At 38.4% G+C, this 15,134-nt stretch overlaps 1 protein-coding gene across 5 annotated transcripts in view; it reads right to left on the bottom strand.

The window, feature by feature from the left end:
* The window catches only part of FBXL20 (F-box and leucine rich repeat protein 20), a 104,461-nt gene that overhangs the window by 26,952 nt on the left and 62,375 nt on the right, over positions 1-15,134 (bottom strand). For all 5 annotated transcript variants that reach the window (XM_038547437.1, XM_038547440.1, XM_038547439.1 and 2 more), the window contains 4 exons: positions 6,480-6,534; positions 3,889-3,963; positions 1,083-1,177; positions 595-663 (listed from right to left, as the gene is read on the bottom strand). In XM_038547437.1, the coding sequence (XP_038403365.1) occupies positions 595-663; positions 1,083-1,177; positions 3,889-3,963; positions 6,480-6,534 (294 nt within the window). The remainder of the gene's footprint in view (positions 1-594; positions 664-1,082; positions 1,178-3,888; positions 3,964-6,479; positions 6,535-15,134) is intronic.

The raw sequence follows: 15,134 nt of genomic DNA, 5'->3' as shown, positions 1-15,134 counted from the left end.
AGAATTATCTGTTTACCCTGTGTGTTTCTTTTTTAAGATTTTATTTGAGAGAGAGTTTCAGAGAGTGAGCCAGCATGGTTGGGGGGAGGGGCAGAGGGACAAGCAGACTCCCTGATGAGCTGGAAGCCCAACAAAGTGTGGTTAGATCCTAGGATCTTAAGATCTTGACCAAAGCCAAAGTCAGACACCCAACTAAATGAGCCACCCAGGCACTCCTGTTTACCATGTCTTTTGACACGGTAAAGCTACTAGTGTCTTCTTGAAATATAAGTAGTCCTAGTAATTTATATCATTAATATCCCTACTATAAAAAAAAAAAATCCCTACTTCATATCCATGGTCTTTAAATTTCACTTTAAGTATCAAGAAAGAATTTGGAAAAAAAAAAAAGAAAAGAAAAGAATGAATTTGGGTCAGATTCCAAAACACATTTCTTATGCCATTTCTATTTTAATGTTTTTTCCTTTTAAAATATCTTTCTTCTGTAAGACTAAAATGAAATTTACTAAATATATTTAATAGCCCACATTTAAAGCTAATACAGACAGGACACAAGAGGCTATGACTTACCCTTCTAAAACACAAAATACTTACGCATCTGTAGTCTTTGTACAACCATTTAGATTCAGTACTTCAATGTTCCTACAATTTTGTGCAAAAGTCCTTTACAGGAAAGAAAGACAGTTAAAGGTTTGAAATGAAATGGGCATAATTCTAGGCATTACAAAAAATAATAAAAGACATTACTGTCTGTAATATTGGATACTGGTACAAAACTAGCTCACATTTACAAATAAATTCATTTTTAACCATAAACTTTTAAACATTGATCTTTATGCCAACCAAGGTTAAAATTACCCTAACTTTGAGCCAACAAATTAAAAAAAAATTTTTTATTCAAAGCTCCAAAAGAGCCATTTATGATATGGGGCTTTGTTTTATTCTCAAAACCATACATCCCAGTACTGGATCTTTTTGTGTTATAAGCTATGTATGTGTGTTTGGGTTCTGAATAGCTTCAGAACATAAAAATCATTTATATTCAGTTAAGAAGACCAGTTAACCAATAGTGATGTTCTTACCTTAATGCATTGTCTCCTACTCCAAGACACCCACGAAGACTTAACTTTCGTAAAAAGCCCCCACATCTTTTTGAAATATTCTCCACTACCCGGCCCTGTAAAAAAAGACAGGTAAACAAAACAAAACAAAAAAGTAAGGCACAACATTGTTTTTGAAGAGAACACATCCTCATTTTTTTTTCTTTTTTTAAAATTTTATTTATTTATTCATGAGAGATACACACAGAGTGAGGCAGAGACATAGGCAAAGGGAGAAGCAGGTCCATGCAGGGAGACTGACATGGGACTCCAGGATCATGTGCTGAGCCAAAGGCAGACGCTTAACTGCTGAGCCACCCAGTGTCCCACATCCTCGTTTTTCAATAATTTATAAACAAAGAAGAGGCTTCTTGTTTTCAAAACCTAGTTAATTCAATAAAGAAATTTCTTTTTTTTTTTTAAAGATTTTATTTATTTATTCATGAGAGACACAGAGAAAGAGCCAGAGAGAAGCAGGCTTCATGAAGGGAGCCTGATGCGGGACCCGATCCCACGACTCCAGGATCACACCCGGAGCCGAAAGCAGATGCTCAACTGCTGAGCCATCCAGGCATCCCACAATAAAGAAATTTCAACTTACTTTGAGAAAGCTTTACTGATCAACTCATCTACCTGAAAAACGCTTAAACCCTACATTGTTTATTTTGTTCAATTTGGAAGATACTCTGTAATTGAGGAAATGGTGTTCTGTACTTCTCATGCTATTACATACATATTTTAAAAATATTTTTTTTAAATTTTTTATTTATTATTTATGATAGTCACGCAGAGAGAGAGAGAGAGAGAGAGAGAGAGAGAGAGAGGCAGAGACATAGACAGAGGGAGAAGCAGGCTCCATGCACCAGGAGCCCGATGTGGGATTCGATCCCGGGTCTCCAGGATCGTGCCCTGGGCCAAAGGCAGGCGCTAAACCGCTGCGCCACCCAGGGATCCCTAAAAAGATTTTTTTTAAAGATTTTACTTATTTATTCATGAGAGACACAGAGGGAGAGAGACAGAGAGAGAAGCAGGCTCCATGCAGGGAGCCTGATGCAGGACTCAATCCAAGGACTCTGGGATCACGCCCTGAGCCAAAGGCAGGCATTCAACCACTGAGCCACCCAGGTGTCCCTAAAAAGATTTTATTTATTTACTTGACAGAGAGACAGAGCATGAGCAGGGGGAGTGGCAGAGGGAGAAGCAGGTTCCCCGCTGAGCAGGGAGCCAGACATGATCCCAGGACCCTGAGATGATGATTTGAGCCAAAGGCAGACACCTAACTGAGTGAACCACTCAGGCACCCCACTCACACCACTATATTAATGCAGACCGTCCTCCTGGTTAAACTGCAGCTACTGAAGGATATTAGCTATCTTTATTACTGCTGAATCCTTGCCAAAGTGTTTACTATATCATTCTAAACACAGCAGAGACAAAATGGACATTTAACAGAAGCTTGCAGAATGATTTTGTGGGTCATGATTCTTTAAACATTTACATCCATGAAGATTAGACAACTGTGAAAAACTAAGAATCCAGCATAATGTCAGTGGGTATTATTTTAAAAGCACTTTGTGTAGGGATTCCTGGGTGGATCAGTGGTTGAGCACCTGCCTTTGGCTCAGGTCATGATCCCAGGGTCCTGGGATCAAGTCCCACATCAGGCTCCCCACAGGAAGCCACCTTCTCCCTCTGCCTATGTCTCTGCCTCTCTGTGTCTCTCATGAATAAATAAATAAAGCAGGCTCCCTGCTGAGCAAGGAAACTGATGTGGGATTGAACCCCAGGATCATGACCTGAGCCAAAGGCAGAAGCTCAACTGACTGAACCACGCAGATGCCTCAAAAGTTCTGTTTCTAATGAAAGGTTCATGTGAGGCTTTTGAAAAACTTCTTACATGAATACAAAACAAGTTCTACTGGACCTTTAAAAAAATATTTTTTAAAGATTTATTTATTTATTTATTCATGATAGACATATATATATAGAGAGAGGCAGAGACACAGGCAGAGGGAGAAGCAGGCTTCATGCTGGGAGCCTGACACGGGACTCACTTCCGAGACTCCAGGACCGTGCCCTGGGCCAAAGGCAGGTGCTAAACCGTTGAGCCACCCAGGGATCTCCCTAAAAAAATTTTTAAACTGAATCTAAATCTCATCTTATCCTTATAATATGATGAGGAAGCTATTATTTCTACTTCCTTGAAAAGAAAACCAAGGACCAGAGAACTCAGGTTCATGTTCAAATAATTTAAGCTTAAGCCATTATCCTTCTCCATTTGAGATAATACGCTATAATAAGAGATGAAAAATAGGGAAGAAGTGAGAAGAGAAAAAAAATCTCACTCCAGCAAAAATTATTCATTAGATGACTTTGGCTTTATTCATTCTCCACAAAAACTGTCTGTAGGCTCCCCCAAACCCAAAATGCTCATCTCGGTTACAATTTATGCAAATACCACTCCCTCCACCCAAATTGTTAACCCTATTCATTCTTTAATAATCAAATATAAAGACTTCCTTAAAATGAGCAAACCCATGTTCACATTTCTACCACAAAAATAAAAACAAAAAATTTTAGCCTAAAAATACTAAATAATTTAGTATTCCATCAGTAAAGTAGTTCTGCTTATCCTCAAAACATTGCAGGTTCCCATGAAGTTCAGATACACTGAAATTAATACTTTCTCTCTCCAGGGAAAGGAGATTTATATGGTTGGAGCTAATCTGTTCCATGCTGTAATTACATCCTAACATGAGAAATGGGGCCACACACCACATAATTATACCTCAATATCCCTCTGGAAGTCAAACAGGTCGATTCGCTGCCAGTTACTGCCATCCAGAGCCAGAACATTCCAGGCCTGTTTTGAAGAAAAAGAGACAAAATGAGCAGTCACTCAAGGGAGAAACCCAGCACTATTCAAGTTTACAATTCAAACTAAAGATTAAAATAGACTAAAAAATTTCTCAGCTCCCCGCCATTAACTCCCAAAAGGTCTGCTTTGTTTCTGATTCATACTTTATCCAATTAGATTATCTTATAAATTAGTGGATACAGAAACAAGCAGCTGGGGGGCGGGGTTGGGAAAGGACAGGTTGTGTGAAGCATCCTAGCCAGAAACTCCTTTCTAACTGGAAGATTTAGTTTCTAATCTCCAAATAAGATACTTCTGCTGATGAAAAACAAGTCTCTTACTCCATGGTTCAACTAGGAGCAAGATGAGGTGAAACCACAGAAAGAGTAAAGTACTCTAAATATTGCTATGTTCAGTACACATATTTGCTATCCATAGCATCACCTGGTCAGACTTGACACTGATATGCTGACCTGGGACTTATAAAAGAAACTCTCATTTCTCCACATACACAACAGAATCTTAATGCTCTCTTCAGTTACCAATTTGCTCACTGAGGCATGTTTTTCAATTGGTCATCTCTCCCTCTAACCCAATTCAGCAGAAATTTTATAACAGTGAACGTTTAAGACTTCTCACACATTTCTTCCTTCAGTTAAGCTAAAGAGAGCCAAGAATTTCAACTTTTCAGGATTAGAAAAAATGACTCCAATAAGTCTTAATTTGTTATATGTCATATTTTAATGATAAAGCCTGTAAAAGTTTTCCCTATTAAAGTGTAAACAAAAGTCTTATTGTAGAGGTACAAACTTAGAATATTATTTCTTACTACAACATATCAAAAATGGAGCCAAGACTGAGATACTAAAAAGGAAACTGTGGATACATTCATAAGCCCCAGGGTAAGTATCACACAGCTAGAAATAGACCAGGGGTATGAGGGTAAATATAGTTATCATTCTGGAAATCTTTAAGGTTTTCTCAAGAGCTCAATGTTGCTTTTCTTTCTGTGGTCCTAATGGTTCCTTAAATGGCTAGCTGTGGGAGATAAAACTTTCAAAGATTATATGTTTACTAGATTCTTAGGCTAAGTATACTTCTGGTTTGATTTGATATTTTTCATTTCCTTACTTTCCCCCATAAGGAGGAAACACACACCAAACTAAGACTAAAGTTAGGAATGACAGGTTCCTTTCTGGAGCATACTTCAAATACAGAGAACAATAGCATAACTATTGATGTACTAATTCTCCAGATTTAATGAAAATTGGTGTTGTGCTCTCCTTTAAGTTAAAATATTAATGGGGAAAAACATTAATGGGGAAGAGGAACTTGAAGTGAAAACAAGTAAAATTCACTAAAATCAACATCCATGAGATGAGACTGCACCTAAACAAACAGATTTAGACACTAGTCTGGGCATTTTGTTTCTCAATGAAGACCTCAGCTTCATGTGGCGATATAAAGGAAACCCTATTCATTTGTACCAGCCATGTCTACAGCAACCATTCATGTACAAGGGTCAGAAAGTCATGAAGAGAAATCATCAAAATACTACTGATGGTTTCCAAAGTAGCTGATATACTGATTTGGTATGGCTGTGGGATGCAGAAATTATGTTAAAGTTAGTAAGACACAGTAAATTTTCTACGGCAAGTTTTGTGGGGTTTTTTTTTTTTTTTTTTTTTTTAGAGGAGTAGTCTTGGTTATTTGAAACCTGGACACACCTACAAAGATAAATACAATATGGTATAACCATGTTACAGATCCAGCACTTAGGACTGTATCTCATATACAGCAGCTTTTCAATAAATGTTTCTTAAATGAACAAGCAAAAAACCATTTTTTAAGTTTATTAAAAAATGATTACATGTGCTCATTCACTGTAAATCATTATATATCTGTATTACAAAAGAGAGTAGGAATGGTTCATAAGGCACTTTTCTCACAACACAGAACCCATTCTTCATATTAGTGGCAGCCAATAAGTTTATGATGCTCCAGTTTTGTCACAACAATGTCAACTGACAAAAATAGATAATAAAAGTGAAATTAAAATCTGACTTTGAGAATGGAATCTGGTTTGTCCTATAATTTTTAAGTAAATTATACTCTAGCTATTACATTTTGAAGAAAGCAATATGGGGAAATAACAGAATTAGAGCCTTCAGCCTTTTGTGTGTAGGTGCATATAAAATGAACTAGGAAAACATAATGAACACTATTTTATTACAATTCTGAGTAGAGTCTAACCCTTTGATTTTAATACTTATTCCTTGAAAATGTTTCTTCTGTTAGCATTATACAAATAGTTAAGATTTCCAAAAAAATTAGAGACAGTATATATTATAGAATCCCACTGTAGAATTGTATGGGTTTGGGAATGTCATGCACAAAATACCATCTTCTGAAATGTAACATACAACTAACATCTGAAGTAAATGGTTTGCCTCCCACAGAGGCATAGCAGCATCATCAGCATCAGGAAGGGGTCCCCCTATAATCATCTCAACCATTCTTACCCTGGAGACCTGAGCACAGCGACACAAAGTAACAACATCCAGAAAAGAAAATATCCTAAAAGAGAGGAAGACAAACTTGATTATATGATAAGGTACTTTCTCTTGATTTTTACCTATAAATAACTGTGTTAATACATGCATAAAAAGGGAGACATTCTTTAAACAAACACAAAAAGCTGGAGCAACTTACAACATAACACGGCTCATATAAAGCATCGAGGGAAAAAGTAATCTTATTTGAAAATGTATGTGCCTGCTTCGGCAGAGCATATACTAAAATTACTTGAAAATGTACATATAAGTACCAAACAAGTTCAATTACTTACATCAAGGGATAATAAAATACTTCTCATTGATACAATTTGTTAAAAGTAAAAAAACAACTTTCAGATTTCTGGTAATCAAAAGAAGACTAGGAGAAGGATAACTTTATAAAGAATTTTACAGGGGCTCCTGGGTGGCTCAGTTGGTTAAGCATCTGCCTTGGGCTCAGATCATGATGGGATCAAGCCCGGAGTCTCCCTGCTCAGCGGGGAAGCCTGCTTCACTCTCTCCCTCTGCCTGCAGCTCTGCCTACTTGTGCACACGCTCTCTCTGTAAATAAATAAATAATCTTACAGGATTTTACAGTTATGAAGAAAAAAATTAAATAAATAATATAATAATACCTAAAAATTAGTAACTGTTAAATCTTTACGTATTTAATTCTAATTTAGGAAATTATAAAAACTCATCTAATCACTGCTGGGAAACACTGCCTAGAATTTTTCTCAGTCTTACAGAAGTGTTTATTTTGAAGCACTGTTATTTGAAATAATTGATTTGCTTAAAGCATGATAACTCTCTACACTTAAGCCACCTGTAAAAAAAAAGGTCACTTCTGTTTAAAGCCCTTTTTACTTATGAGCACCCTTTAAAGGTCATTTTGATCTGAATAATAAGCTAAACTCTTTTGCAAGTGTCAACAAGTGTGATATAGCATGTGATTCAAAGATTTAAGTAAATTAAAATTAATTTTGCCTTAAGAATTTTATAAACTTTGGGACGCCTGGGTGGCTCAGCGGTTGAGCATTTGCCTTTGGCTCAGGGTGTGATCCCGGATTCCAGGGACCGAGTCCCACATCAGGCTCCTTGCATGAGCCTGCTTCTCCTCCCTCTGCCTGTGTCTCTGCCTCTCTTTTTGTGTCTCTCATAACTAACTAAATAAATCAATAGAATTTTATAAATTCTTTGAGATTGGGCAGCCTGGGGCTCCGCGGTTTAGCGCCATCTTCAGCCTGGGGCCTGATCCTGGAGACCTGGGATCGAGTCCCATGTCAGGCTCCCTGCATGGAGCCTGCTTCTCCCTCTGCCTGTGTCTCTGCCTCTCTCTCTCTCATGAATAAATAAAATCTTAACAAAAAAAATTCCTTGAGATAACTGGAGATACCTAGAATGTTACAAAATGGAGGTCAGGAATCTCTCCCTCCCCCTCTGCTTCTCAACCCCCTCATGCTCGCTCTCTCTTGCGCTCTCTCTCTCTCTCTCTCTCTAAAACAAATAAATAGTATCTTGGGGCGCCTGGGTGGTGCAGTCAGTTAAGTGGCCAACTCTGGTTTTGGCTCAGGTCATGGGATCTGGCCCACCTCGGACTCCATGTTCAGTAAGAAGTCCACTTGAGAGTCTCTCTCCTCTACCCCTTCATGCTTTCCCTCTAAAATAAATAAATCTTTAAAATAAGTAAATAAAATCTTATAAATAAAAAATATTCCACTGTATCTGTATATATTTTGTACATGTGTCCATAGAGGGAAACGCCGGATGCCTTTCATGTTCCCATGAGGTGGCTCTGCTAACCACCCTGATAACTGTTTTTTATAGAATAAATCTCCCATCTTCTTCAATATAGATTACTAACCACTCCCAAATAAATATAGATATCCCCATCTTAGGTACCTCAATTCCTAAAACAAAACATTTTGAAAAACAATTAAAAAAAACATTTTTCTAATGCAACAAACATTTCTGAGTTGCTGAAATGCCCTTGCTTATTCCTCTCATCAGCTATGTAAGTACCTTTATGTGGAGTTTCATAATCTAAAGATCCTGTTTCTGCAAATTCATCACTAATCCCTGAGTAATTTGTATAAATATAGTATTACACCTCTGGGGACATAGGTGAACAGCTTTATAGGTGAAACAGCAGGCTGGAAGCCAAATGCAGACCTAGGAGACTCTCTGAAGCGCACATCTCAGTAATCCTAATTCCATTCTTAGAATGTACTGACTGGGGTTCTGAATATCAAGATCCCAAATGAGTTAGGTTTTCACCCGGATTTTGACATTACAGTACATTAAAATGAGAGAAAGACAGAAGTCACAAATAGTCACTATGCTTCTGTGTATTCAAGTAAAAAGAGCTTGGTCTCTCCAGTCCTGATTTGGCTCCCCAGTAAGAAAAATGATAAGCCTCAGTGCTGAAGTCCCTTCTACCACTCCATAATAGTAGTCCATCTAAATGTCTGCTATTATTTTGTAAACTTTGACTTCTACTTAAGAGAAAAGAAAAGCCTAATATAAGAATTGGTGGGATAAGCTGCCAGGGCTTTAGCCAGAGTGATGTTTTTTTTATGTTGGACTGGGAGGCTCACAATGAGCATTTATTCTTCCAAATATCATAATCTTAAATCAAAAAAATCAATACATGTATAAATGTATATCTATAGCATTTATATAATAAGTCAACATAATAAACTACGTTATGGGATGCCTGAGTGGCTCAGCGGTTGGGCATCTGCTTGATCTTGGGATCAAGTCCCACACCGGGCTCCTTTTGGGGAGCCTGCTTCTCCCTCTGTCTGTGTCTCTGCCTCTCTGTGTGTCTCTCATGAATAAATAAAATCTTTAAAAAGAACAAAACTACATTATACTGAGCACCTTCCTGCTTTTCAACTTCAGTCTAAGTACCTGAGATCATGCTGGTGGTGGTCCTTTTCTCTACATTTTAACCCTTTACATAATTCCTCCTAACATACCCATGTCTATAACCAGAATGGTTAAGTGATGCATGATAACAACACTTCTTGTGGTGGGCATTTCGTAATATGTGCAATTGTCAAATCACTGTTATATTTTTTAAAAAAGATTTTATTTATTCATGAGAGACACAGAGAGAGAGGCAGAGACACAGGCAGAGGGAGGAGAAGTAAGTTCTATGCAAAGAGCCCAATGTGGGACTCAATCCGAGGAATCCAGGATCATGCACTGAGCCAAAGGCAGACGTTCAACTGCTGAACCACCCTTTTTCTTTTTTTAAAAGTAGGCTCCGGGATCCCTGGGTGGCGCAGCGGTTTGGCGCCTGCCTTTGGCCCAGGGCGCGATCCTGGAGACCCGGGATCGAATCCCACGTCGGGCTCCCGGTGCATGGAGCCTGCTTCTCCCTCTGCCTGTGTCTCTGCCTCTCTCTCTCTCTCTGTGACTATCATAAATAAATAAAAAATAAAAAAAAAATAAAAATAAAAGTAGGCTCCATGTCCACTGTAGGGCTCCAACTCTTAACCCTGAGATACAGAGTTGCATGTTCTACCAACTGAGCCAGTCAGGCCCCCGGCCCTGATAACCAGAATGGTTAAGATCAAAGAGACAGAAAACTAAGATGAAATGAAGGGTCTGCTATTGTCTAAGATCCTCTTGATTGCTTCAATAAGTCTTTCCCTATCTCTCATCAAAAGACTATTAAGAAACTGGACTGGATTTAGACTGCCCAAGTTTCAGCAAAATAGACCTTGCCTTCCCCACCCTTGATAAACAAAACCTGGAAGAGGGGATCCCTGGGTGGCTCAGCAGTTTGGCACCTGCCTTTGGCCCGGGGCACAATCCTGGAGTCCCAGGATAGAGTCCTGCATCGGCTCCCTGCATGGAGCCTGCTTCTCCCTCTGCCTCTCTCTCTCTCTCTCTCTCTCTGTGTGTGTCTATCATAAATAAATAAATAAATGTTAAAAAAAAAAAATAAAAGAAAACCTGGAAGAAAAAGACACTGAGACATTATGTGGAAGAAAATAGGGTCTAATCATATGTAAAACTCATTGCTGTACAAAAAAAGAAAACAAACAAACAAACAAACCCAAAACCTTAATACTAAATCCCTGGAGGAGAAAACGGGGGGCTGGCTGTTCAAATCAATACCGAAAGTAAATTTTAGGATATGGTTACCTATAGTATGTTTCTCTAAAAAGCCAACTTTCTTTGGCTACACAGTCTTATGACAAATATCCCAAACCTTCTTGAACAACACCTAATAAAATTCTTATTTAAAAAGTTAGGGCAGCCCGGGTGGCTCAGTGGTTTAGTGCCACCTTCAGCTCAGGGTGTGATCCTGGGGACCCGGGATCAAGTCCCACGTCAGTCTCCCTGCATGGAGCCTGCTTCTCCCTCTGCCTGTGTCTCTGCCTCTCTCTCTCTCTCTGTGTCTCTCATGAATAAATAAAATCTTTAAATAAAAATAAAATAAAATAAAATAAAATAAAATAAAATAAAATAAAATAAAATAAAATAAAATAAAATAAAATAAAAAAGTTAAAAAGCATAGGGGCACCTGGGTGGCTCAGTCAGTTCAGCGTCTGGCTCTTGATTTCAGCTCAGGTCATGATCTCAGGGTTGTGAGATCGAGCCCTGTGTTGGGCTCCACATTGGGCATGGAGCCTGCTTTAGATTCTCTCTCCCTCTGCACCCTCTTCCCTCTCTTAAAAAAAGAAGAAGAAGAAGTTAGAAAGCATACAATGGTCCTGGAGAGGTTTTAACTGGATAATTCTATTCATATAATGGGGATATCTATAGGTATAACTTTTTTGGAGTACTTTGACAGTGTCCATTAAAATAAAAGACATATATTACAACCTATAGAAGCAAAAGGAATAAAACTGGTTTATAGAATGTTCACGGCAGCATTATTTGAAATAATGAAAAGTTAGAAAAAAACCTTAATATAAATAAAAATGCTTAAATTATGGTACAGTCAATGAACTACTGTACATAGCTGCCTTTTGAAAGAATGGGGTACATGAACTGACCTAAAAAGAAGTCAATGATTATTAAATGACAGAAACAAAAACAAGTTGTAGAAAAGTATTTATACCATGTTTTCATTTTTGAAAAATATAAAATATGGATAAATGAAGATGCACATTTAAGTATTATACATATAATGTATCTAGATATAAGTGGATACATCTACCTTGGGAGGGGGAGAGGAGGCTTTTTTTGGTGTGTGTGTGTGTGTGAGGATATTGAAAGAACAGGGATTAAAGAAGCCAGCTGTTTACCACTCTGTATTTTTCAAAGTGTTGGGTTAGTGAGTAATTTTTTAAAAAAGATTTTGTTTATTCATTCATGAGACACACAGAAAAAGAAGGGCAGAGACATAGGCAGAGGGAGAGGGAGAGGGAGAAGCAGGCTCCATGCAGGAAGCCCGATGTAGGACTCGATCCCGTTACTCCAGGATCACGCCCTGAACCGAAGACAGATGCTCAATCTCTGAGCCACCCAGGCATCCCAGTAGTTAGCGAGTAATTTGTATTTTATTTGTTAAATAATGTTTAAAGGCCCTGGACAAAGATCTCTGGCCACATGATGTTTTAATAAGGCCTGCTCTGAATTTAAAGGTGTTTTGTTGTTGTTGTTTTTGTTGTTTTTTTAAGATTTATTCATTCATGAGAGACACAGAGAGAAGCAGAGACACAGGCAGAGGGAGAAGCAGGCTCCCTGCAGGGAGCCCAATGTGGGACTCAATCCTGGGACCCCAGGATCACGCCCTGAGCAGAAGGCAGACGCTTAACCACTGAGTCCACCCAGGCATCCCTTAAAGTTCTTTTTTAAAAAAATGTTTTATTTATTTGAGAAAGAGAACACGAGGGCAGCCCCAGTGGTGCAGCGGTTTAGAGCCACCTGCAGCCCGGGGTGTGATCCTGGGGACCCGGGATTGAGTCCCATGTCAGGCTCCCTGCATGGGGCCTGCTTCTCCCTCTGCCTCTCTCTCTGTGTCTCTATGAATAAATAAATAAAATCTTAAAAAAAAAAAAAAAGAGAATACAAGCAGGGGAAGCAGCAGAGGGAAAGGGAGAGGGAGAAGCAGGGGGCTGGATCCCAGGACCCTGGGCTCATAACTCGAGCCAAAGGCAGATGCTTAACCAACAGAGCCACTCAGGGGCCCCTGAACTTGGGGGTTCTGATACTTGTCTACTGTCTGGCAGAAACTACACCACATTTTCATTTTTAAAAAATATTTTATTTATTCATGAGAGACAGAGAGAGAGGCAGAGTCACAGGCAGAGGAAGAAGAAGGCTCCATGCAGGGAGCCCGATGTGGGACTCAATCCCGGATTCTGGGATCACGCCCTGAGCCGAAGGCAGACGCTCACCGCTGAGCCACCCAGGCGTCCCATACACATTTTCAAAAGTAAAAACTTCTTATTTCTCACGAGAGACTATTAGTTACAGGAATTGTTCATTAAAACTGCATGCTAGTGTCTTTACTATCAAACTATACATGCAGGTTTACCAGGCCCCTGTTTTAAGTGATAGGACATCAGGGATAATTATAACATTATGGTTATTATCCATCGTCTTGTGGAGAATTCTGCTAAAAGCAATGTACGTTACTTGTAGCTATCATGGATAAGATTTTTGACTCTTTAGACAAGAATCTGTTGTAGATTAAATTTTAGGAGCTCACTATACATACTTGGTTATTAATGTGAACATAAGAACCATAGCTTCACATTAGAAATGAATCAGAGCTGGCAGATATCACCACGAGATCAGATCATCTTCAGAATCTTAAATTAGGGCTGTGCTTTTTTGGCCTCCTTTTTAACCTGAATCTCAATGCAAAACTGCTCTTAAATAAACCAGATGCACAGTCCTGGCCATGAAGAATAGAAAAATAAGTATCCTGTGTGTTTTTTAAATAATTGATTGTTACAAATCTGGACACATGAGACAATTGGTCTTTTATCCAGCTACTCACAGTTAACTATTTAAACAAGAGTATATTGATCAGAAATTTATGCAAATCTAATCTACTCATATGTGGTAACCCCATGTAGCTGACTAAATCATTTAGTTCCTCAGGTGTACAAGTAACAACTACTTCATTATTAACTAGACCAAGTTGACAAGGAAGTTCTGTCTCTCTAAATGAGAAGCTCTATAGGAATGTTAATGAGGGGTTACTATGTTGAGCAACTGGCAATACCACCTTCTATGAACACTTTCTAGACAAAAATCACCTTAGCTATGCTCTGTGGTACAGAATTTTAAGCAATTCATTAACCATTTGTTGACATGCTGGAAAAAGTATATAATATCCTCCTGAGGAAATAAAACTCAATGCGAAAGTAAGGTAATGCCTTATTGGGGTGAAGTCATGGTTAGGACTTTTATTTTCCATCAAAGGATGATAAATCTACTTGTTTACCTGGTTTGAAGTACAGGAACAACCATCAATCCACAACTAAGGATATTTTGACTCCAGGATCTCCTAAGAAATATAATCCTTGTACTATCCTAATCTTATAAAAATTCCATATAATAGAAGTGATATTTTTTTTTTTTTTTTTTTTTTTTTAATAGAAGTGATATTTATAGGAGACTATTTGAATGGCATCCATGATTCCTTTAAGTATGCTATATTCTATCTGTGGTTGGCACTGTAACTAACTCTCCAATATCCCTTCAGCCCATTTTATTAGTCTAAACCTATCTCAGTGATTAGTTCAGGCCTAAAGACAACTTGGGCTAATGAGATCTGAGAAAGGGCTTTATTGGAATATAAATGCCTATCTCTCCCCTCAGAGTGAACGGAGACACATGTTGATCCAACACTGCCGGCATCCATCCTGTGCCCATAAAGAAAAGCGCTTTTAGGACCAAGCTGATGCTATTCCTAGCAGAACAGACAGAAAATTGTTGATGACACTGTGGATCCTCTAAATCAATTAACCTTAGGATGCAGGCAGCCTAATTTTGTACTTCCTTTTATATGAAATAACTTCCCTTACTGTTTAAGCCCATCTCAGAATTTCTATTACCTGCAGCCAAAAGCAGCCTTGGATCAACTGGACTGTCAGAAGCATGCATTCATTTTTCCACGTTATTATTTTGTTTTTAACCATTACAAAGGTAATACAAGACGTGACCATATGAAATCTGAGATTGAATTTGCTATAGAACTTATCCACCAAATCTAAGTAGACTCTCATTGGAGAAATTTCTCTTAGAATGTAGTGCTAGGGGAATCCCTGAGTGGCGCAGCAGTTTAGCGCCTGCCTTTGGCCCAGGGCGCGATCCTGGAGACCCGGGATCGAATCCCACATCGGGCTCCCAGTGCATGGAGCCTGCTTCTCCCTCTGCCTATGTCTCTGCCTCTCTCTCTCTGTCTCTGTGTGTGACTATCATAAAAATAAATAAATAAATAAATAAATAAATAAATAAATAAATAGAAAGTAGTGCTAGAAAGAGCTCTGATTTTATGGAATATATATATTTCTCCTTTTCTGTTAAGAATATTATTTTGTTTATGCCACCAAGAAATTTTTTTTTTTTTTTTTTTTTTGCCACCAAGAAATTTAAAGCTAAATGTGAAACCCTTCTAAAGCAATTATGTAAGGTCTTACAAGG

Source organism: Canis lupus, chromosome 9, assembly GCF_011100685.1.
Source record: "Canis lupus familiaris isolate Mischka breed German Shepherd chromosome 9, alternate assembly UU_Cfam_GSD_1.0, whole genome shotgun sequence".
Taxonomy (NCBI): domain Eukaryota; kingdom Metazoa; phylum Chordata; class Mammalia; order Carnivora; family Canidae; genus Canis; species Canis lupus.
Note: the sequence above shows the minus strand (reverse complement) of the source record. Positions and strands in the feature narration are given on the sequence as shown.